Genomic DNA, 24297 nt, shown 5'->3' with positions numbered 1-24297 from the left:
ACACCAGAACAACTAGACACAAGAACAGTTTTTCCCCGAATGTCATCACTCTGCTAAACAAATAATTCCCTTAACACTGTCAAACTATTTACTAAGTCTGCATTACTATTACTATTAATCCTCCCATCTTTCCTTTCACCCATCTCCTCCCACTTATGACTGTATGACTGTAACCTTGTTAATAATAATAATAATAATAATAATAATAATAATAATAATAATAATAATAATACTTTATTTGCGGTCACAGACCAAAACACAAGTACAACAAAAGAAGAACATGGGAAAATTAATCATGAACAATTGGTCACCAAAAACTTGACTAAGGGGAATTACAGCATTCTCCTCTGATGGTTACAGCTCTTAAAAAATTTTTGGAAACCAAAGAAGTGATATATGAGGAGCCATTCCCTAGACAATATAAGAACAAATTACTAACATTGGGTCTAGAAGGGTCTGTTTCAAGGAGAGACAGTAACTTAGATCTACCTGCGTTATACATAGGGCAATATAAAAGGACATGCTCCACAGTTTCAACCTCAGCTCTGTCACAGGGGCATAGCTGCTCGTTAATCGGGAGCCTTTTAAATCGCCCATCCAGTAGTGCTGAGGGCAGAACATTAAAGCAAGCTAGGGAGAAAACTCTTCTATGCTTGGGAATGGTTAGAGTGTAAAAATAGGAAGCCATCCTCAGTCTGTAATTATTAAATTGGCTGAAGATCAGAGGGGAGCAAGTTTTGTTAGCTCTGGCTCGTAGATATTGCAAGTCAATGTCCACAAGCCATTGGGCTACCCTAAATTGGGCGTCCTTAAGGCCATAATCTCCCAGGGCATCCCCCATAAAATCTAGCAGGTGTAATTTCTTCATCAGCTCCCTCTCCCAACAAGAAATATGAGAGTCAGCAAACACCAGGGAGAGGTAGCTACCAGGAACTGCCAGATAGAGCACCCAAAACCACCATTTAAAGGTGTTAATCCATGCCATACATTCAACTGATCGAGTACCCAGTTCCAGGTACATTGGAGCAAAACCAACACAAGGAGGAAGACCCAGAAGTTTTCTAAAAAAGACAGCCTGGGTTCTTTCAATACAATCCTTGAAGCCCCGTATCCATATGGGAATTCCATAAAGAGATTGAGCCAAAGTTTTGGCTTTGTAAATACGCAGAGCAGAAGGAATAAACTGGCCTCCTTGTGTATAAAAAATCTTAAAATCTGCTGGTGACTACAGGAGGCCGAGTTCAGCACCTGGGTTCGATGTCTAGTCCAAGCACCGGTGTTCTGAAATTGAATACCTAAATACTTAAAATGGAAAACCTGCTTAACAGTATTACCATTGATAGCCCAGTTATACAATTTCTGGGCTCTAGAGAACACCAATACTTTGGATTTGTCGTAATTAATAGACAAGTGGTTCTCAGTACAGTAGGACCCGAATGCAGAAAGTAATCTTTTCAGACCTGGCCTTGACAATGAAAGGAGGGCCGAATCGTCAGCATAAAGGAGAAGTGGGATCTTCGTAGTTGACAACTTTGGGGCGTGGGACTCAATACGTCCAATGTGAAAGGCCAAGTCAGATAAGAATAAATTAAACAAAAGAGGAGCCAGAACACAACCCTGCCTTATTCCGTTCTTAATCAGGATAGGATTTGAAAGTTCTCCCTGCAGACCACACCTGACCTGACTAGAGGTCTGGTTGTATAAGGATCTAATTAGGAACAGAAGACATCTATTGATAGAACTTTTGAGCAGTTTTGACCACAACAGTCCCCTAGGGACTTAGTCAAACGCTGACTTTAGGTTGATAAAAGCAGTAAAAAGTTTGCCACCTGGTATGGTAGTATATTTATTGACCAGGTGCGCTAAGACAAAGCAGTGGACCAGTGTGGCACAGCCCGCTTTAAACCCAATCTGTTCAGCACCAATAATATTGGACTCCTCAACCCAGGTGAGGAGTCTACGTTGGAGATATTTAGCATACAGTTTCCCAATGATGGAGAGCAGGCTTATGGAGCGATAGTCAGCTGGATTGTTCCTATTTCCTTGTTTAAAAACTGGAACAATAATTGCTAAGCTCCAGGAGGTAGGGATCCTTCCAGAGGTATTGATATGCGTGAAGAGTCTTGCTAAGAGAGGAATCCACCACTCGGGATTGGATTTTAGCAGATCAGGGGGAATGGCATCAGGGTCAGGGGCTTTGCCTGACTTGAGTTCGGAGATAAGCTCGGTAATCGCAGCATGAGTCATGGGTTGCCAGTCAGGAACTGCAGGAGGCAGCTGCAGCCCAAGCATGGTCGAACTTGTTGACACCTGGAAAATTGCCAAGAAATGGTTTTCCCAATCTCTGTTGGAAATACAGCAGAGAGGGAGTTCTTGATGACCCGGCAAGGAGCTGGCAACAATTTGCCAAAATAATCGAGTGTTCTGCTGGATGGAGAGGAGAAGTAGATCTTACTTCTCTCTCTCTTTAGCTTTCTTTTTCTTAGCAATTAGTCCTTTATACTCCCGCTTCAAGTGATAGTAGTCCTCTGGTGGCCATTTATTCCCTCGATTATGATAGAGCAGGTAAACCCAAGTAATCTGGTTCCTGAACATCAGACACTCTTTGTCAAACCAAGAATTACTTCTTGAATGATATGGACCACTCGGCCTACGGACGGCTCCTAGCTCCCTTTGAACACTATTAATTAGTGATTCAAAGGCTGAGATTGTCCCTGGGCCACTACTTGTTAGGGCTTGATTGTATAGGCTGAGACACTCCAGAGATGATAAAAAGGAGTGGAACTTTCTTTCAGTATTAGAAGACCATTTGATCCTCCTTGTACAGGAGGCCACATAGGGATCTAATATCTGGGGACCCTAGGAGATGTATATTTGAGGAAAGCCCAATGATTGTAAGCTAGGGTAGTGGTCGCTCTCCATAAGGCAGTCCACATAAAAAGCACGGACTGCCTTTCTAAGAAGCTGGGATACCAGCACAAAATCAATAACACTACTTCCACATGAGGAACTAAAAGTAAACTCACCAGCTAGATCACATAGGGTACTCCCATTAAGAATTATCTTATTGTGTTGGGCTGCTAAAAGGGCTAACTGAATGCCAGCAAAATTTGTTAATTCATCCTTAGAATGTCTGGCTGAAATCAGGTGTCCTATGGCCTGGAGGGTTTCTTGGAAGTAGAGTGCCTCAATCGATGGGGGAACTTGGACTCCCAATCGGGCATTAAAGTTGCCCCCTATAAAGATGTACAGCGCTGGGAATTTAGTTTCCATACAAGTAATGTAATTCTCCAGCACGCCCCATTGAGCTTTAGTATCAGCTTGCCTCATCATCAGGGGAAGATAAACGTTGAACACTAACAGTTTGCTATGTCCTCTCTTAATTAGGAGCGCCATAGCTAAAAAGCCACAGGGGGGCAACTCCACTGTCTCCACTTTCAAAGCAGTAGAGACCAAGCAAGCTAGACCACCCTTAGGCCTTCTTGTCATAGATTGTCTGGTAGTGGCCAAGGAAATGACCATAAACCCTGTAAGGGATATCTTATCGCATGCCCAGGTCTCCTGAAGTAGGACCACATCAAATGAGTAAATATAGTTGGCGAATTCTGTGGTACCACAACTTCTCCCCCAACCTGCTATGTTCCACAAAAGGCACTTAAGTGTGCGGGGTTTTTTTTTTTTTTGCCAGATTTAATAATCATTCTGTGTGATTAATTTTTCCCAGAGTGCCCTTCAGATCTGAAAAGATGCACCCGTTGTTAAGTGGCAGGGTCATCCTCTTAGGAGGCAAAGGCAGGGAAGGAGGGAGGGGAGGCAAGCCTTGTTCATGGGGCTGTAGGGCTCTAAGCGCACTCCAGTTCGTACTTGTGGCATTAATTGGTTGCTTAGCTGGCAAATATTCAGCAGCATCAACAGACGGAGTTTGAAGTAGCCCTGGATCTTCAAATTTACGAATTAGACATTCTGGAGAGAGCGTCAAGGGAGCTTCCATTGGTAAATCAGTATAGACTCCCTGGAGTCCAAGGGAATCCTTATCAGGTAGTGAAAGACTCCAGAGCTTGGATTTAACTGCATCCAGATGCTTTATGATTTGGGCCCTTTCTGGTTGTGGAAGCGCACAAAAGGAGTCAAAGAGCTGTATCTCCTCCTGGTTCAGAAATTGTCTTGACATAAGTCAGTCTCATAAATAGATGGAATCCCAGAGGCACTGCCCTGGGGCTTATTTACTAAGGAACCATGGATGCCCTGGGCTGGTGTCGCTTCCTTTGGGGCCATTTCTTCCCAGCTGATCAAGTCAAGGGAAACTTCCTGGTAAGATGTTACTCGCTGCGGGGAGTTGATTTGACCAGTTGTAGGAGGAACAGTCACTCACAAATTGTCGATTACTCAAGAGTGGCTTAATTGACATATCTTTGAAGACTTTTCTTGGCAGAATGCCAAAGGATCTTAACAGGGATCCTCTTCTGAAAAATAGTTTTGGGGTGTTAGAGTTGTCAAAACTGAGTAGCACTCTAGTGCAGTGTTCAGGGGAGGGTAAAAATTCAACCTTCTTCAAATCATCAGCTTTTAGCCCCAATAACTGTAATATATGGCCCCTCACCAGCTGTGTTGAACCCCAGTGAGGTAAGTTGCCATTAATGGAATTAATGATGAGGGCCACCTGTTTTGACTGTAAGACCAGGTGACTGTTTGTGTCAAAAGATGTAAAGTTTGAACTATTGGTAGGATTACGTTGGCCAGTGCTTTTGCTGAGGCTTGGCAGTGAGAACCCTGCCGCTGCATCAAGCTACCGAGCAGTCAGCCCAGGGCACCCATTGGTAGTCCAGGAAACTAAGTAGTTTAAAGTACTTATTATTTTATCAAGCTGGAGCTGAATGCTCACTGTAGTTTCTGCGACCAAGAAACATTGCTGAGCCAAAAGTTCTGTAAGGGTGGGCTCATTTAAGGATTGGTTGGGGGCTGTAGTTTTAGATAAGCCTTTGTTCTCAACTCGGGGGGCGATGCCCCTCAACCATCAGAAGATTGGAACAACCGGCAGCAGCCAGACAAAAGGGAGCAGGAGCTTTCAAACCAAGAGACCGAGCTAAAACAAAGTCCTCAATCTTGGATTGCTTCAGAGAAGGTTGAGGAACCGGGTCAGTGAGAGATCTGCTCCTTTTCCTTGTCTTCATTATATTAAGTAGCACAATAAAGGAGGAGCTGTGTAATATAGCATAGAGTCTAGTCACTGAAACAAGTCCTTAATCCAGAGGAAAAGAAATCGGGAGTGGAGAAGAAACGAGTCCTAATGCAAACAGTGGCAGAGCTCCTCACAAGTATACCAAGGATCCTGCCCTCCTGACAGAGCAGGGAACATGGGTAAATAAAAATGATAAAATAATAAAAATAGTGGATAAAATAGAATAAATTAGATAAGAGAAATCACATCAAAGCTAGGCATTGCTAGACTTCTAGCTGAAGGAGTAAGATTTGTAGAACAACAACAACAAAGAAGCAGCAGCAAGGCCCTCCTATAGCTGAGGCCCAGCTCTGGCTTTTTTTTTTTATAAATTCAGCTAAACCATAGCTGAAATATAACTAAAAGTGGATTATTAATCACACTGCAAAAATTTCAAAAATGTAAAGGGTTTAAAAATAAATAAAAAATTTGAAGACTAAGATATGATAGAAAAATAGCCTTAAAAGCAGGTAATAATTAGAATAGGCTAATTTAATCTTAGTTAAGCAGAGAGCCTGCTTGCCTGCTGCTCTCCAGGGAAGCTTCCTTCCAGGTCAGCTTCCTTGTTGCTTGTATCCTTACGATTTATATTGACTGTTTCCTGGTATGATTTGATTGCTTATTGTACCTTATGACTATTATTAAGTGTTGTACCTTATGATTCTTGACTCTTGACAAATGTATCTTTTCTTTTATGTACACTGAGAGCATATGCACCAAGACAATGCACCTTGGGTGTCCAATCACACTTGGCCAATAAAGAATTCTATTGTATTCTATTCTAAAAATGGTTTGGGATATTTATAAGATTGGAGAAGTTGGTCATAGTTTTATAGAAAGTTTGAAACAGTGCCTGGTTTGTTAAAATATCTTTTAAAACATTGTGATTTTTTTGGAAGCCTTATTTCCAATTAACATCATATTTCAAATCCACATTTTTAATTTTTATTAAATGAATTGATCATTTGCACATGTAGTGTTTTAAACACTACATGTGATGACCCGGGGCATGGCACAAAGGGAACACAGTCAAATAAGCAAGAAATGTCCCTTTAATACCTCCAACTTTGCCTGGGTCTTCCTCTGAATTCCCTCTCCCTTGCTCTATCTCTCCCCTGCTCTGCCCAGCCAGCCTTTGCCCTCCCCCAGTTTCTTCCACAACCAACGGAGCCACACTCCCACTCCCTGTCAGCTGCTCCCCTCCAAATCAGATTCCAACAGGGGAATGATACTACATAATACAAGCAGAAAACATTTAGTAGTTGATACACGTTGATTTAAGCATAGTGTTTTTTAATATCTGGTATACATTTAACATTTATAAGTTTCATATTCTGCATAATACTTGCAAAAGTATATTTAGTTGATAAATTAAATACATTTTTAATCTTTAGACTACATGTAGCTATAGATAACCTTTCTGCAACTTCTGAAACACCCCAGACTAGAGATGTTACACCAAAATGTTGCACCTTTTTTTTAATAGAAGAAAGGTTTGGGGAGTTTAGACATGCAAAATAAATGTCCTAAATCTTCTCATAGATTAAGGAACATATTTTCCTCCTTATTAAATGTTACCTCTATCTTCCCACAACAAAACAACCGAGTTGATTTTTCTCATTTCTGAAGTGGTTTTGGAACATATAACCTCTAAAGGGCTGTAGCCATGCCCAGATCGTTTTATTTAACAAACGCAGTATTAGTATTTTTCCTAAAACTAATAGAAATTCTGAGAATAAAGAGCTAAAGAATTTCATCAGCAAAATAAATATCAAATAACAAAGGACATTTTCAAGAACATTATGAAATGATTAGAAAAACATGTTGCAGTCCTCCCAGGACTAAACAGTTTATTCTCCCAATTAAAGACTGGCTTTCAAATGCTTCTTGATGTGAATCAGAAATTATCTGAACTTGGAAAAATAATTATGGTAGGTAAGGTTTTATCTGTGAAGTGCTTAGATGTATAGAAGTTAACTGCACATATTCATTTTTCTACATATAGCCCTAAATAGTCTGAGACTTGGAATCTAGAAATGTTGCATTCGAGTTCAATAATATTTTCATTAATACTCTGAGGCCCATTGTCTCTTCCTGTCTATAGTTAGATACATGTTGAATAAATATATAAGTATAATACTTTTGACCTGAGGTTACAGATCATACACAAAATATACACAGATGCGCTCATAGGAGAAGACTGCAAAAATCACATACTGAGGGACAGAGTGTGTGTAAGATAACTTTCAAGGATGATAATTCTGGAAAGAACAGCCAAAATGATTCAAAAATAGAGGGGATTTTGAGAAAAGGGACATTGACCAAATTTGTTTATCATCTGAACAATGGTCCCTAATATTCCAAAGGAAACTCTGAGGATTTTTCCAATGTCTATAGTAATGAGATGGGGAAATTGGCACAGTTATCTTCTTCTGTGATCAGCCAGTGGGCAGCAGAAAATACAGAAAGAAAAGAGGTTGGAAGATTTGTGTAATCACTCCTGGTGAGAAGCTGAGCAATTGCCTGGTTATAGCTCTAATATCAAGCTACCAGGTGCATAAAAGGAATTTTCTTTGTACCAATCCCACAGTACTATAGAATCTCCTTCATTAACAGTTTCTCTCAAGGTTGCTGTGATAGCATATTACTATATCTTTTAAATATTGAAGAGTGTCCTCAAAGAGTCAGGGTAACACTCTAAGGTCTGAGTTAATCAAAAACCTTTCTAGGTAGGGAAGGGAGGAAGGGAAGAAGGAAAGAAGGAAGGTTTTTGCCAGCCTCCCAGAAGGAAACTCAATGGAGAAGCCAGCAGGAAGTTCGAAGTCACTTCTAGTCCTACTGCCTTTTTTGCCCACTATTGGTTGTTTAGTGACACACTTCTCAGCTATTAAGTGAATTACATTAATAACCAGCTGAGAAGACAAACATAAGAAAACCTATATTGGAGCAGATCAAAACTTACCCAGTCCAGTATTCTGTTTCCATAATGTAACACAAAATATTCAATGGAAACCTACCACTAGTAGCCACTGATATCTTCCACAATTTCAATTCCCCTGAAAATGTGCATCTTCGTGAATATTTGCAAAGTCTTATAATTGTAAATGTCATAGGATTTTGCAGTCTTTTGGACCTTATCTGTCCGATGTAACTGTAGAAGTAGGGGTGGGGTATAAAAAGAATCAGGAAGATTTGTACAATGAAAAACTTGGCCATTTTAAAATATGTGTGATACGTATTAAAAAAGATAAAGAGTTTTTGTGCCCCTCATCTTGAGTTATTTTTAAATTCCCCTGGTGTCTTTGCTGGTTGCCATGGTATAGCAATCCAGTCCATATTGTAGTGAGATGGGAGGCCATATAAAATTGTTTAATAAACAAATAAATCCAGGTGCTTTCCTCCAATTTGCCAAGATCCCATGTTATTAGCTTTTATCAGATTTTGGTTGATTTTTAAAATTAGCATGGGGATTTGGAACTCTTAAAGTTTGAGAACTTGGGATAACATTTGCTAGCTTCCAATTTAATTGTGCTCTACTGTATGTTTAATACTTCCTTCGATTTGACTCAAACTCCAATAATTTAGCTTTGCTGGATTATCTGTTTGATGGATAGATATATTGTACTTGTTTTTGCTCATAGGCCACAACACAGAGAACCAGACCGTAAATCAACCATCTAACATAAAATACAACATGTAAGTTTGCGTAACATAAACCTTCAGGTAGAAAATTTGCAAAAGGCAATCACATGTCTCCAGAATGCTGCTATTTACCATCTCCCTCACACAGTGACTCTGGACAGTATACAAATAAAAATCTTAATGAGAAAAGATGCTGAAATTATGTATAAAAAACTTTGAATCAAATATAAAATGTAGTAAAGAATTGAAAAGTGGCAGATAAAATTTATGTCAAAAATTTTATTAGATATTCCAAGTTATCAATTAGTGATACAATTTTAGTGTAAAACTTTTTAAAATAGACATTTAATCACATATTTTTGTTCTAAAAAGCCCACTTCTTGATCACATCATTTATATTCTGACTACACTTAAAATATACTTGACTAAAAAAAAGAATGAGTTATGTTGTCATAGAATACTATATGCACAAGCCTTTTGGACTGATGTAAATGGTTATGATTTGAAATATATAAAAAGCTTATTAAAGGAAACACTGTTTTCTACTATTGCATTCTAAGGGAAGACACAGCAGTGTTTATAGATATGTTAACAGACTGGCTTGAGATGCATGGTGTTTAAAGCTCTGTTTTTTATTAAGGCTAGTTGTTAAACAGTAATTATTCCTTCATAGGACATTCTTTTGAAATTGCTAATATTTCCAGTGATCAATACTAAGAAACCAATTTACTAGCCTACATATTATAAGTTATATTTTAGTGAGAGCTTATGAGTTTTAAGTAAAACTGAAAAAAGCTTGAATTCCAATATATATTCTCAAGGCAATATCTGAAATCTAATTCATGGAAAATATTTCTAGTCACTTTATTAAAAAACATTTAAGTCTGCTGCAGTGTCCTGACTTCCATATATTGAACAACAGCTAGATACCTATTATGTACAAACAATAACTTTATGAATTGACAATTTGTTCTTTTTGTCAAAAGCGTTCTATTAAATTCCTTTTCAGCATTTATACAGTAATCAATCAAATCCAAGAGGTGATTACTTATTCAGATTATATTCAGAAATATTCTTGGTGGCTTCTTTATCGACTGCATCTAAACTTTATGTCCTTTTTGCATATTGAAAACTTCCATTAAAACTGAATTACTAAAGAATTTAAAGACAAAGGGAGAGAGAGGCAGTGTGTCAAATTTATAGTCAGGAATATTATTACCAAACATTTGCAGGATAGATAATTGTGTGATTATTAAGGGCAGAAATGAAAGTGATGGTTCATTAGTAGAAAATGTCCATGAAATATCAATAAATATACATAAATGGAAGTGGTAATAATGCAGAAATATACATAGGCTCTGAGCCCAGGGCTTTTCTTACTATCTGGGTACAAATAATTTTAATTCTGCCTCCATCTCTTTAGGAGACTGATCTTCAGTATCTTTTCTTAGAAAAAACTTCTATAAAATGCAAGATTTGCTTCTTGATATATATGCATATAATGGTAGTAAAAATTGCTGATGATAAATCCTGAGCTCAGAAAGTGTTCCTGGACTTGGATCCCTTTCTTATGCATGGGAAGGACATTGAAGGACATTAAAGAAATTATTTCAATATCTGTGGCTTTGTTCATTACCTTATTTACAAATTTAAAGATATTGAGGAAAATATCAAGGAGGCTGTTAATGTAGTTCTTTTAAAAAATTCCAAAGATAATTCCAGGGAAATTAATCATTTAATTATTTATGTCATTCTTGTGAACGTTCCTACAGTTAGAATCATGTCTACACCTTATGAACATCCCAGCAAAACACTCCTTTAAAGTGCCTTTGTAAAGTGCCACACACCACTCTTTTGAGCCAACTAAGTGGCCATTATGCTTCATTTCTTATGATATGCAAAGTTAAGCAAATTCTCTTATATTACATTATTAATAGCAAAAAGGAAAAGAGTCATCAACATTTAACAAATACAAAGTGTTTTGACTACAATTCTCAAAAACATTCTTGAGTTTTATTTTCCTGATAATCATATGTAAATTAAATGACAGTAAGAAGAAAAAATCAATTAATTTGATAAATAAACATAATATATCAGCTGACTCAAACCTAGTTACAGAAGGGAAATGGAATGCAGTATTATAAAATGTAACTTTATTAGTTTCAGAGCACTTTGTTACTTGCTGGAATAACAGAAAAATATATAAAAGGCTTAGACTCTTGGATTAAGTTGTATCTCATCTATAAATCTTTTTGATTATGGTTTCTAGGGAAGGCAAATACACTTCCACATGAAATCCTGGATCCCAAGTTGGTAATCATGTTCAAAAATGATAAATTTTAGACACTAGTATAGAAGGAGAAAAAAGCAATGACAGGAAAGGGAAATCTACAAAATTATTAAATTGAAATTGATCTAGAAATCAGCTTCAGCTGACCTCAATTTGATGTCCATTACTTCCATTGTCATGACATGTAGTTTTTCTTTGGATTTGGAATGGTTTTGGTTCAGTGAAGATTCTAAAAGCAGTGAGGTTATGAGTAATTCTATAACAGCCTTTCTATCAGGAAATTTCTCTAGATTATTTGGGAATAGCAATTCTGACAATTGCAGTTTCAACACATCTGAAAGGCAACAGGTTGGGGAAACCTGATGTACAAAGCAAGTTTATCTGGATATTGCTGTTTAAAAGTGTTCTGTGTGGTTTGTACAGAGTTTATGACAAGAACATGCCACCAATGTAATTTTTCAGTTTGGAATGTTTTGATGAGGAACCTTTTTATGGAATCAACATTAGCCAATGCTAATGACTTTATAATGAGTATACCATTGAATTTGCCCATGAACACAGTTAATTGAATCTGTTGTTTTAGATACAGCTGGTGTTTTGGAATCAGCTGAGTCTTAACTGACTAATCACAATTTCTGAATGGTAACCTTTGATTTTTTTCCCCCAAATGCATGTCTTCTTGCTGATATTTGGCTGCTGAAAAATTGTATTTTTTTCATCAGCTTTTATTTAATGCATTTAGCAAAGGTTTTTAAAAAACTGCTAAGCTTTTTGATCTACTTCGAGGTTGTTCCTTGATTTATTTTATTCTGTATATAGAATATTATATGTCTTTCTACTCCTTAAACATAGATGTACGGTATACTTTCCTTCTTTGCAGTGCATATAGAACCTGGTACGTGTGAAGTCATTGCTGCCCACAGATGCTGTAATAAGAATAAGATTGAAGAGCGCTCCCAAACAGTGAAATGTTCCTGCTTTCCAGGTCAGGTGGCTGGGACAACACATGCTGCTCCTTCATGTGTAGATGGTAAGTGTAAAGGTGTGTGCTGTGTGAATGCTTGGACACGGCTATAGCTAGATCAAAAGATGGATTTATAGCTCTAGAGCTGTGCTTGCTGGGAAATTTATATCAAATGTGATCCTATAGTTTAATAATATCAGCTATTCGAACTATGTTATTTGGTATTCTGTGTTTTGTAAGTAACAGGACTATATATGCTTTTGATTTGAAGGCAGAAGAATGCTTTAGAGCACATGGGAGCAGACTAAACTTCCCGTCTAGCATGTTTTCAACCAAATGCAACAATACCAAGAAATGACAGCTTCTTTAAATAGTTATAGGCAGCTACTACATGAGTGCCTCTGCATGATCAGAGCATTTGCCTTGGTTTTAGGTTTAAAGCCTTCACCAGTTAGTTCTTATTAGGAAATGCCCAGAAGTACAAATTATTATTAACCGCTAATAAAAGTTATATTGAAAGACTAACTTAATGGTGTACTTTGAATACAAATATACATTTAGTTGTGCTCAAAGTGTCAATGAATCGCAACCATGATTAGCCAATTTGAATAAGGAAGGCTGATGTTTTTACATCTCAGTCCTGCTTTTGAATTTGTACAGCATCACAGTATCTGTCTGGGTAAGCTAAGATTTGGAAAGCACTATAGTTTAGTGGTAAGCCAGTGTCATTGGTTCAATTTCTGGAATCTCCAGATAGGATTAAGGAAGCCTTGCAAGCATTTCTTCAGTATGGATCAGTCTTGTAGCTAGTAAAGTGGACTGCTACTTTAGTATCATAAACCAGATTAACACAGATTTTATGGGACTGATTGACTGAAAATATCTGCAGATCAGCAGATTGGAGAAGTAACAATAAGCTAGATGTGGTAATAGTCTGACTGTTCTCCAAGTGGAGGCTAGGGAACTTAGTTAAGACTCTGGGCATAACTGAATGTTCTTCAATTACTATTTTTAGAGAAGAAAAATTGTCAAGTACTCCAAAATCTTCTGCTTTTTACTGCACGGTTGGATTCATTTCTTTAAGCTTTTCTGATTTCTAGGCTTTTTTTTACTTTATAATGAAAATGATGATACAATCAGAAGCAAAGTTTGAAGATGGATTAGTAAAACTTGAGAAAATAGACATGCTGTCCCCATAAATAGACATCCAGTATTACGTTTTGTTACAGTCCCAAACTCATTCATCCTCAACAGTTTTGTAATAGGAACAGAGTCTGGCAGAATATGACTGGCCCTGTGACTTCAAGTCTCAGTTGAGATGTGACCTAAGATTGCATGCACTGTCCACACATGGGAAAGTTCCTGAAGTTTCTCAACAGTTTCCATCTGTTTTCTTTCTTTTGCAACGGCTAACAATCTTCATTCAAGCACGCATTTTCAATCTTTTTTAGAGAAACTTCACAGATTAATTCTGTTATAACCAATTAACTGGTTATAATCTGCAATCTTTCAGGCTGATTGTAGAGCCCTTCTGGGTAATCTGTAATATTTATTACTTAGATAGCCAAAATGTGAAATTAATTGAATCTTGCCAAAATAAATATCGTAGCTCACAACTAATAAAATTTTGTATTGAAGAGATATACTCTTATTAGTTTCCTATTCTTCCTAGAAATTTGTGGCCATCAACACCTTGCCACTACTGGAAACGAAATCTGATGTGGAATAAAAAAATACAAAACAGGCCAGGAAACCTAGGCCAGTCACATCGCCTTCCTCAATAGTATAGATACAATGGTATGTTATCAACTGCTTAGTATTTTTTAAAGGAAATTGGTACAGTAAATACTGTAGTCAATTTGCTATTTTAAGTGATGTTCTGTCTCTCTCCTGGGAAAAGAAGGATCTGCTTTGCTAAGAGATTTAGGACATAGGATACCAAGATATATTTAATGGAAGAGATGAACTACAGAAAAAAAAATTGGTACCTTTTTTGTATGCATGTGATATTTCATAATTGTATAGTATTGTAGGTATTAAGCTGTGCATCAATTATTTAACTGGTTTTAGCAAAACAGTGACTCTCCCACTTATTCAGAAAAATTGACTATAGATTTTTCTTTCTATAAAGAGCTGTTCCATTGAAACTATAATTATTGCCCAGTTTTGACTTCAGAAGCCAATATTTTTCATGCAATTGTGTCTTATTTTAACCCAGAAAGGGATTTGTTTAAATATCAACATTTCCTTTTCCCCCCCTCATGTTGAAAGGTCAGTTTAGCTATAATATGTCAGATTCCCTCTCCCTGAAATCTACTTAAAAAAGTAGGAAAACTTGTTACTATAAAGTAGGCGTAACACATAGGAATGAAAGCATGCAATCTAATCACCTGTGCAAACTGCTAAAAAAAAAACACCTCAGCCCATCTATATTTTATTGAATAGTGTCATTTGGGATCTATTTGAAATGGCTCAAAGCCTCTGCTGGTACATTATTGATTGGCTTGGCAGCTTGGTTGGTGCAAATGGATTTATATGTGATGCCAAGAAACTACTTAAAAAACATAGGATACTATTCCCCTGAAAGACTAGCATCTCTTAGCAGCTTTGGAAAAGTGCTTCAGTTTATGTGAACAAAGCATTTCCCTAAAATTACCATTGAGATTTCATTGAAATCATCATGCAGGTAAGAGTTTCCAGTCAAACATATAGTTCTTAAAATCATTTTGCCATTCCTTAGCAATTAAAGTGCAAAGAAAAAAGAGAAATGAAAAGGGAAAAAGAAATGTGAATGTCAGAATAGAATAGAATAGAATAGAATAGAATAGAATAGCTATTTTCTTATTATTTGAGTTATTGTAAAGTTATGGGAAATTCAGAAACATTCTACTTGAAAATAAAAGTTCTTGAGATTATATGGAAGGGTAATTATGGATGGTTAGCAGTTTTATACAGGTAGTCCTTGACTTATGACTACAATTGAGCCCCAATTTTCTGTTGTTAACTAAGACTAAGACATTGTTCAGGGAGTTTTACCCCATTTTATGTCCTTTCTTGCCACAGTTGTTAAGTGAATCACTGCAGTTGATAATCACTGCAGTAACACAGTTATTAAGTGAATGTGGCTTTCCCATTGACTTTGGTGGCCAGAAGGTCACAAAATAGGGTCAGTGACCCCGAGCCACAGCAATGGTCATAAATAGGAACCAATTGCCAAGCATCTGAATTTTAGTCATATGATGATAGGGATGCTTCAAAGGTTGTAGCGATGAAAAATGCTCATAAGTCATTTTTTTCAGTGCTGTTGTAACTTTGAACGGTCACTAAATGAACTGTTGTAAGTTGAGCACTACCTGTATAGGGCATATGTACCAGGCATAAGCAATATATGCTAATAGAAGAATGACAGAATGGATGAATAGATGCTGGGCTTCTGGCAAGCTTAAATGGCTGCTAAATGCATGCTATTTATTCTGTTGCCCTGGTGACTTCAACAATAATATGTATCTGTAAGCACTAACAGAGAACAAGAATCCAAGAATAAAAAATGAATGAACCGACTATACTTTAAAAAAAAGGAGTGCAAAAAGAGAAACTAGAATGGAATAGAAAACTCTAGGTTGTTAAAAACATTCCTGCCTTCAGCTTTATCAGTGGACATACGTTTAGACCTCTATTTCTTTATGGAAATGAAGAAGACAATTTTTAAAAAAATTGTAAATACAATTATAAATGTTTTATATAACCCCTTCCATTTCTTTATTAAAGGAATTTTAGGTTCTTTTTGTAATCAAAATTCAGTTGTATTTCCAGCATTAAAGGCTAAAGATTTTTAGAAGTTACTGACAGTTTATTTATTTGACCTTTACTGACACGATCAATTTCAGGTTAATCTCTAATCAAAATTCAGGTTTTCTTGTGCTAATGGGGATATTAATACTTTAAAATAACATTTGAAATTATTACAAGAGGAAACTAAATTCTCTAAAACTAGAAAGCCAGTTTTAGTTCAGTTTAGTTTAGTTTAGTTTATTGTCATTGCACCTTGTACAACGAAATTAAATACCATTAAATTCATACAGTTAAAGCAAATGTAACATTTTAGTCCAGATGCTTTAGCGACATCCTAGATTCTTGTCTTACTGTCAATGCTGAAATGTGTTTTGGACAATTCTAAAACTATAGTATCTTTTTCAGACAATTAAGTTATTGTGAGGACAGATGTTAGTTATTTGCAAGAACTTTAAAATGAAGCATTAGAATTCTCTGTATTTAAAAAAAAAATCAGTGGTGAAGAGTTTCAATTGGGTATGTTTCTTATTATCTTAAGAAGATAATAATTCAGCAATAAATGTTTTAATCTTTACTGACACCTTGCAAAACGTTCTAATAGGGTTGGCTGTCGACATTATTATGTTGGAAGTTTGAAATGTTGGAAGGCTGTGATGTCCAGGGACAAAGGGCACAAAAGCAATGGAGAGACATTCCTGATTGATTTCTAAATGGTTCTGCTGCTCTTTCTGGACAAAAATTTATTATGTAACAAAGGTGTCATAATAATACCATTCCCTGTTTTAAAAAAAAATACCTTAAATAAAAATTATTTTAAGGTATTATTTTTCACAAGGGACTTTAGACCATCATTAATTGCTTTGCCAATTTATGAGGACAGCTTTTAATCATAAGTGAAAAAAACACTGTTAATCACTAGTGAGGAAGTAGCTATATAATAACTGGGTTCCCACTCAGATATTTCTCATATTGCTCCTGTATCTGCCCCTTACAGTGGATAAATCTATTGTGATATCTTCTCTTTACTTTTTGTGTCACGTAATGGTGCATCACTACCTTGCTTTCATTGGAAACCGTGATTTTTAGGCTTATGCAGTTCTCCCTTCTGAATACTGCAACAAGAAAGAGTCATATTTAAACTTGTCCAAACAGAGAACAATGGTTAACTTAAACTATGTTGAAGAAAACAAATTATGCTTTATGAATCAGACTGGTTAACAAACAATCAAATACGCTAAACAGACTTCCTCCATTTCAGACCTAATGACAGATTCTGCTTAATTTGAATGAAGTGGTAGAACTGATTGCAGAGAAGAGGAAACAGGCAGCCTGAGGCTCGCTGTTTTGTGCTCAGGAGGGCAGCACACCATGCAACATTGCTTGCTTATTTGTCACTTTTCTGTATTCTCAGCTTCTGCACTGCAGCTGCATTACCATCATATAGGAGGGAGCTGACAGGCAAAGAGAAATCAGTGTGTTGCTGGCATGTCAACAAAGTCAGACTGAGATCCTTTTGCCTGTGTCTAGTTTACCAGGCCTAAAAGCTTGTGGAGGTAAAAGCCCTGAGAAAAACAGAGAACCGCGAGGTTCCAAATCCCAGCTGTAGTTAACCTTTCATGACAGCTTGTTCTTGATCAGTTGTCATTAACATGTCTTGGACTTTTGAAGCTGTCCCAAAGCAGCAAGGTACTAATAGAAGAATACATACTTTGCAACCAACGTTGATGTGCTGTGTGCTTCCTGTCGATGTCTATCAATCCTTATTCTTTCTTTAAGAATAAGGCCCTGGTTTTGCAGAATATGAGTGGTAACCCTTCCAGTTTTGATCATGTTTCCCCCCCAACTCTGGGTAACTGTGGTTATGGGTCTTGCATTCATATTATTCCAGTGTTACCTGTATGACCACATGTAAAGTTTTCTGTAGAAAGCACAACTAATCAATATATACGGTATTTTAAAGTTTCCTTCCTGGATACTTGCTCCAACCAGCATTGTATCTTGTGGGTGATGGAATTATGATGCAAACTTAAAAGCATTTCCCACTCTATCTACTCTATCTTGTTTTCACTTGTTCCTTCCTAAAGATTAAGACCTAGCCAGGTAACTATTATAACGCCATCTAGCATGGCAGAATATTGGCATAAAAATTCCTGCCACAATGACCAAATTCTGTTTTGCTTTAGTAATGAAATCAGTGAATGGTTCTGGTGTTATTGTATTAATGTGAGACACATTAAGGAAAGTGGTTGATAGTTGCTTCTAGTTCATTTTTCCCCACCAAATGTCACCTGCAAGTAGAAAAACCACAAATGTCTGTCTTTAACTTGTGTTGGGGCAAGGCTGGATGAATATTGGTAAGTGCTTTGAATGATGGGTTAAGCTGCTTGATTTAATGGGTGGCAGGCAGAAAGGTATAACACGTCAGTTACCAGACTTCTGAACATAGTATTCTTTTGGAATAATACTAAGTCTTGTCTAAAAATAGCCCAGCTGATGGGTCACAGAAGCTGAGGAGGGTGCTGTGAAGTATAAAAGAGTTCTCTAACTTCTGCTTGGCACCTTCCCTACTCCCTGCCTTAATCTAGGTCTGATCTGCTTTCTAAAGTGGCTTGTCTATCTATCAGAAAGAGCTGGAACTTCCTATCTTCCCCCCTTTCCTATGCAGAAACAGTGAAAATCCTGTAATTTTACACTGATCAATGCAGAATACAAATCAACCTTCTGAACAGGATACACATTTGCAGCAAAGGAAAGAATAATAAGACAGCTTTTTAAACACAAGTCTAGCAATGTTTTAAAAGAGTGCAAAAACCATCTGTGTAAGGAATCTGCAAAAACTATGTGTAGAAACTTTGTTTTACATATGTTTTTTTTTTCATTTTTAAAATAAGTATTTTGTCATGCTACAATTTGTGACTCTCCTTTTCTGGATTCTCAGTTTAGTCATGGGGAAAAAAGCTGGAATTCCCAATGTCATTTCTGGGGTTCAGTTGTTTTTTCTTTCCCATCTACCTCTTTTTGTTGCTAATTTCTACATATTTTTCTCTACCTGAATGGAAGGCTGATGGCAACCCAACATAGTGTCACAGCAATGTGTATTTGGACAATGAATTGATGAAACCATCTCAGGCAATGAAATGTAAAAATTAAAGATTTTTTGAGTGTTGAAATGTAAAAATTAAATATTTTTGAGTGTTGGACATGTGTCGGTGTGACTGGGGGTGGAAGGGAGGTGGCTTTAGACCTGAGCTGATGGCAGACAGATAGAAACAAAGCAACACACACACACACACACATGCAGTTAACAAATATAGTGCTGTTTATTGGTATTTGTGTCTAATTCAAAATGCATTTACAATATTTTTAATGAATAAACCAATTTTGAGATTATTCAAAGTAAAGCAATCAGAATTCCACTTACACAAGAACCAATAAGCAACCTGTTCCAGACCAATCAGGAACCAGTACGCTTGGTGTTCCTTCAAAATGGACCAGTTGAAAAAGGAACCAAACAAAAATCAGTTTGCCAGCATCAAATATAGGAAGCCATTCACTTCGTTTCTGTTGCGTATGAGATGCCAAGAGATACCTCACTAATCAGCTCACTCTGCCTCTGAAGAATGCCAGCCACAGCTGTTGGTGAAACGCAGAACACAAAAGAAAACTAGTCCATGGTTTTTCAGCTTGAAAGTTCACCATTGTTTCAGTTTTAAGGAATTTAAGAATCAGACATCACAAAGAAACGTTGACCTTGACAGTTGCATATAACATTTTTCTGTTTCAGGGCAGTTTAACTTTCCACAGGGACCCATTCTGAAAAGTTTGCTTAGGGTCTAGAGATTTTTTTAAAAAACAAGTTTTATTAATTTTAAAAACAAACACAAATACATATAACATAAGACATAACATAAAGAAAATAAAAAATCATCTTTTCTGAAGGTTGCTCAATCCCGGGTCAAAACTCTTTATACAGACACAACTTCAAATTCATATTCATTTTATATATCATTCATATCTTATTACCTTCTTCACTTTTATATATAGTTTCTTTTCTCTCTTAAATTCTCTTAATTTTATTTTATTCATCTCATCTCAGTTCAAATCATAATATTTATTATTCTTTGTCTGTTTATTTCCAGCTATCCATTTGCTTTCTTCCTTAAAATAAAATAAAAAAACTTCTCCTGTCCACTAATTGGAGTATAACGCCTTTACCTCTTTCCTCTACATTTATAATATTTAATATAAAACACCTAACTTACATTGGGATCCTGCTTGGTACATTCAAAAATTATACAATATTATCACTACCAGAACTAATCTATTCATTAATATTCATATTCTTTTATAACATAAAAAACTTAGCACATTGCTTTTCAATTAATTAACATACTTTTGTGGGAGGACCTACTTTCCAATTATTCTCCCCCACATCACATATTTTAAATCATTATTTCATTAAGGTAATCCTCCTTCTCCTCCTCTCCCCAACATTCTTTTATACCTTAACCATTTTATCCATTCAATTTAATATCATATCTTTTTAATAATAGTTATATTTTCCACAGTTATTCCCCCCACATCATATCTCCAATCTTTATTTCATAAAATGTTCCCCTTTCCTTAACACCAATTTCACTAAGTTATATTAAATATTTTACCACATTTTAAATTACACTTTATTTCCAACCTTCTAAAAGTTATTTCTAAGTACAAATATAAAAAACAATCTTGTGTACCTTTAGAATCCCTTCATCAATAAGATTACCCATTGTCTCTAAAAAGATTTGTTTCTTTACATCTTGCTCTCTACTACTGAGGCCTCTCATCCCTTTTCTCCCTTGCTTGTTCTTCTCTCTGTCCTCATTACCCCTTCGTCTCTCCACCTCTCTTCCTCTCCAGCTTCCTCCCCTCTGCAGTTTTCTAACATAATACCTCCTTTTCATCTTATTTTTCTTTTTTTGGATTGCTTTTACAGATCTTAAAGTCTCTTTTCCTTTTTCTCCTTCTCCTTTCTTTGCCCAGCCAAAGTGACTTGTTCCTCCAAGATGGCTTCTTCTTCCTCCAAATCTTCTTGGTATTCAATCCCTTCCACGTAAGCATAAACCGCCATTTCTAAATACTGACACAGAGTATCAAAAACATCCTTCCCTTCTCGCTTTTCCTCTTGAATTTTTTGACGTAAAAGTTCCAAATCATCCACAAATGATGTCATTGTGAAGAGAAAAAGTTTTCCCAAACAACCACCCAGATGTTTTTAATCAAATATAATTTTCAAAAGTAATAAAATCACCAAGCAGTCCAAGTAGATCATTTCTTTAGGCACCTTCTCCTTCCTCAATTTCTCTTTCTGGGGTTAAAATTGGATCACAAAGTTGCATTTAATATATATCTTCAGAAGCCTTGTTAATATTTATATCTCCTTAAAATTCCAGGCATACTCCTCATTTCCAAATTATAGTCCAGCTTTCACTCTCCCTTCCCACTCACAGCATAAAAAAAGAAAAATTTTTAAAAGCTTTTTTTTTTAAGAAAGAAAAAAATCATTCAGAAATCCTTATCTCTTCAGTGTTTAATTACCTGGATTTTCAGATTTCTCTTACTGTTCCACAGCTGTCACGTTAGGAAGGAGAGTGAAAAGAGAAAAAAACTTTCCCTTTAAGAGTTCTATCCATGCTTGTAACTCTCTCTGGAAACAATGTAGCAACTTCTCCAACAGTTCTCCGATCCCGGAGGTTCCTTGCTTAGCAACTTTATCCTGGACCATAGGCAACTCTCATGATTCTCCGATTCTCTTCCTCCTGCACATTCTTATCCGTCTGCAGGTTTCTTTGAGGCGGCCATTGCTGACCGCCGTCCTCCGCCTAGGGAAAAGGGGTTTAGCTGGCTGGGGAGGGGTCTGCGACACCCCCTACCCCTTTCCAGATCCCCTGTCTTCAGTAGCCCCTACAGGGCAGCTATATCCCCCAAATCCAAGTGGATCGGGGAACCTAGTCGATGAGCCCGGCAGGGATCGCGCTGGATCGCGGAACCCTGCCGCCGCCGAAGCCTCGCAAACAGGAAGTCAGGGTCTAGAGATTTTTGTTAGCCCTTGTGTATATGTGTGGTTAAATTCACATAGATATATTACATATGCTCTAGATTTTGAATGTATATTCGTTCTATGTAAACTTGCATACAATTAATCATAATTGCATGATAGTGTTTTTGAGAAAAGAGGAAGGGGGAAAGGCAGAATTGTGTCTAAAATGGAATAAATGACAATTTACAAATGGGCCTCCCAAATTTCAGCATTCTGACACTATCACTTTCAAAGGTATTGAATGAGATATTACTTGTTTGCAACTTGCCTCCAAGAATAAGCATATGTTAGCTGCCACTAAGAATTGTTCAGTGCTACAGCTACACCAGAACTGAAAATAGCAAAAGAAGAAAGCAAGAAAATAAACTACAATGTATGAATGGCAGTACTTATGGCAAAGAAGATGATGGCAAGTAAAATTAGTGGGAAAAAACATTGGATTTTCTAGAGAAACTAGTTAACTTCCTTTTAAAAAATGAAAAGATATTACTGTATAAGATGCTAAGAGTTTGAATATTTGAGTAGAAGGATTTGCTTTGCTGTTTAACACTTCCTGGATAAAAAATATCTCTTTTTCTATCTATGAATTTTAAAAATCACATGCAAAAATGCCTTGGGCTTTTAATCTCTAAAAAGATTTTCCCCTGTGGTGATAAAGCCAATTGATAAGGCTTTGACTGAGAAAATTAAAATTTCAAAATTTAAGTTTTGGCTGCTCAACTTCTTAAGCTTCCAGAGTTACTGTTGTTTTAATTACAATTGCCAAGATATTGTTCTATTCTTTTGCAGTGTAATTTTTTGTTTAATATTCATTCATCAAATAAAACCTTTTCCCCAAGTATGTATTATATAGAAGACTGTTTTCATTATTTGCAGTGTGCTTATAATAGGAAATTATAATTAATTTTAGTGATGATTTTTTTAAAATTCATGCTTGTGTTTCTATAAAGCTCCTTTGTTTTATTGCTCATCCTTTTATCATCTGTTTATAAAAAGTAACCATATAGCTTTTTAATTTAAAAGAAAGGTGAATAGGTTATATTTCAGTGATAAGAATGCAGACTCTGAGTATAGAAAGTCTAGGTTGATGTCCATCATCTTCACAGAATTGGTGTGGACCATTTTGGCTATCAAATCCCATCTTCAGTTCTGTGCAAAATGGCAGCTGGAAATATCCTTTAAAAATGTCTGTCTTGCCTTTGCTTGCTGAATAATTGGTGCAACCACAGAAAATAATCTTGGATTTGTTTGATCAGTGGCTGAACTTTGCGTAGGACAGTTTTGTTCAAGCATGTTTGTGTGTATTCATGTAATTGTGAAAATATCTCAAAAAATTAGAATGGCTTTCCTTGTAACTGTATTATGTTATTATTTTTTAACACAATTTCTTCCTTCCTTAGCTGTGTTTCATGGTAGAATTTGGATGATACGAATTTTTGTCTCAGTTCCTATTTCAAAAATAATAAATAAATAAATCTGTATATATCAGTTCAATACTTCTGATTTACACTTACCACATATAGTCATTTACATCTAATAGGATATTGATTTGAACTTCCATCTACAGCCAATCTGGAGCTGCAATGATAACATCTGAGAATGTGTTGAGTGCTTCTTATGGTGCATTGTGTAATGTATCATTACTTTGAGATCTTTTGAGTTCACTGGAAGTATACATTTGAGTTAAGAAAAAGTACAGCATGAATCTAATGAAGCTAATGTTTTTAACAGCATCCCTTGTTTTCTCATAGCATCCATAGTGCTTCAGAAGTGGTGGTGCCAAATGCAGCCATGTCTAGAAGGAGAGGAGTGTAAAGTACTACCAGATTTGTCTGGATGGAGTTGCAGTACTGGAAACAAAGTAAAGACAACTAAGGTAGGTCTTAATTGAATAAATGTAACCTCAGTGAATGAGTGATAAGCTCACATTTTGGGCAAACTACACCATTTTGGTAATGTGATGTTTAAAAATCAAATGACTAGATAGACTGCTGAATGAGAATTGCAGCAATAGCTTTATTGCATAGTACAGATGGGCTAAGAACACCAAACATTACTGCTGTCTGATGGCTTGGAGATGCCACCTTACCCATCAGCCATTGTCCAAGCCAACCATCCTATGATTCTTACTAAAAATAGTTTACACAACCATGTTGAGAGAAAGGGAAAAAAACCACAATGGGGAGCAATGTAAGCAAAGGATAAGAGGCTTTTATGGGTTGATTGTCCCATTGGCACTATCAAAATATCCTTGTTCTTGTGTTTAGCTTTTTATTGGTAAGTTGCTACTATTGGGCCTGGCTATGAAG

General features: G+C 36.5%; 1 protein-coding gene across 2 annotated transcripts in view; it reads left to right on the top strand.

Moving 5' to 3' along the window:
- The window catches only part of TAFA3 (TAFA chemokine like family member 3), a 104358-nt gene that overhangs the window by 72457 nt on the left and 7604 nt on the right, over positions 1-24297 (top strand). For both annotated transcript variants that reach the window (XM_026675166.2, XM_087959582.1), the window contains exons 4-5: positions 12031-12180; positions 23740-23864. In XM_026675166.2, coding sequence (XP_026530951.1) covers positions 12031-12180; positions 23740-23864 — 275 coding nt within the window. The remainder of the gene's footprint in view (positions 1-12030; positions 12181-23739; positions 23865-24297) is intronic.

The sequence above is a fragment of the Notechis scutatus genome, chromosome 3 (genome assembly GCF_049901735.1).
Source record: "Notechis scutatus isolate UNSWTSFEM ecotype Mainland chromosome 3, rNotScu1.2, whole genome shotgun sequence".
In the NCBI taxonomy this organism is placed as follows: domain Eukaryota; kingdom Metazoa; phylum Chordata; class Lepidosauria; order Squamata; family Elapidae; genus Notechis; species Notechis scutatus.
This window is presented reverse-complemented; position numbering and strand designations above follow the sequence as displayed.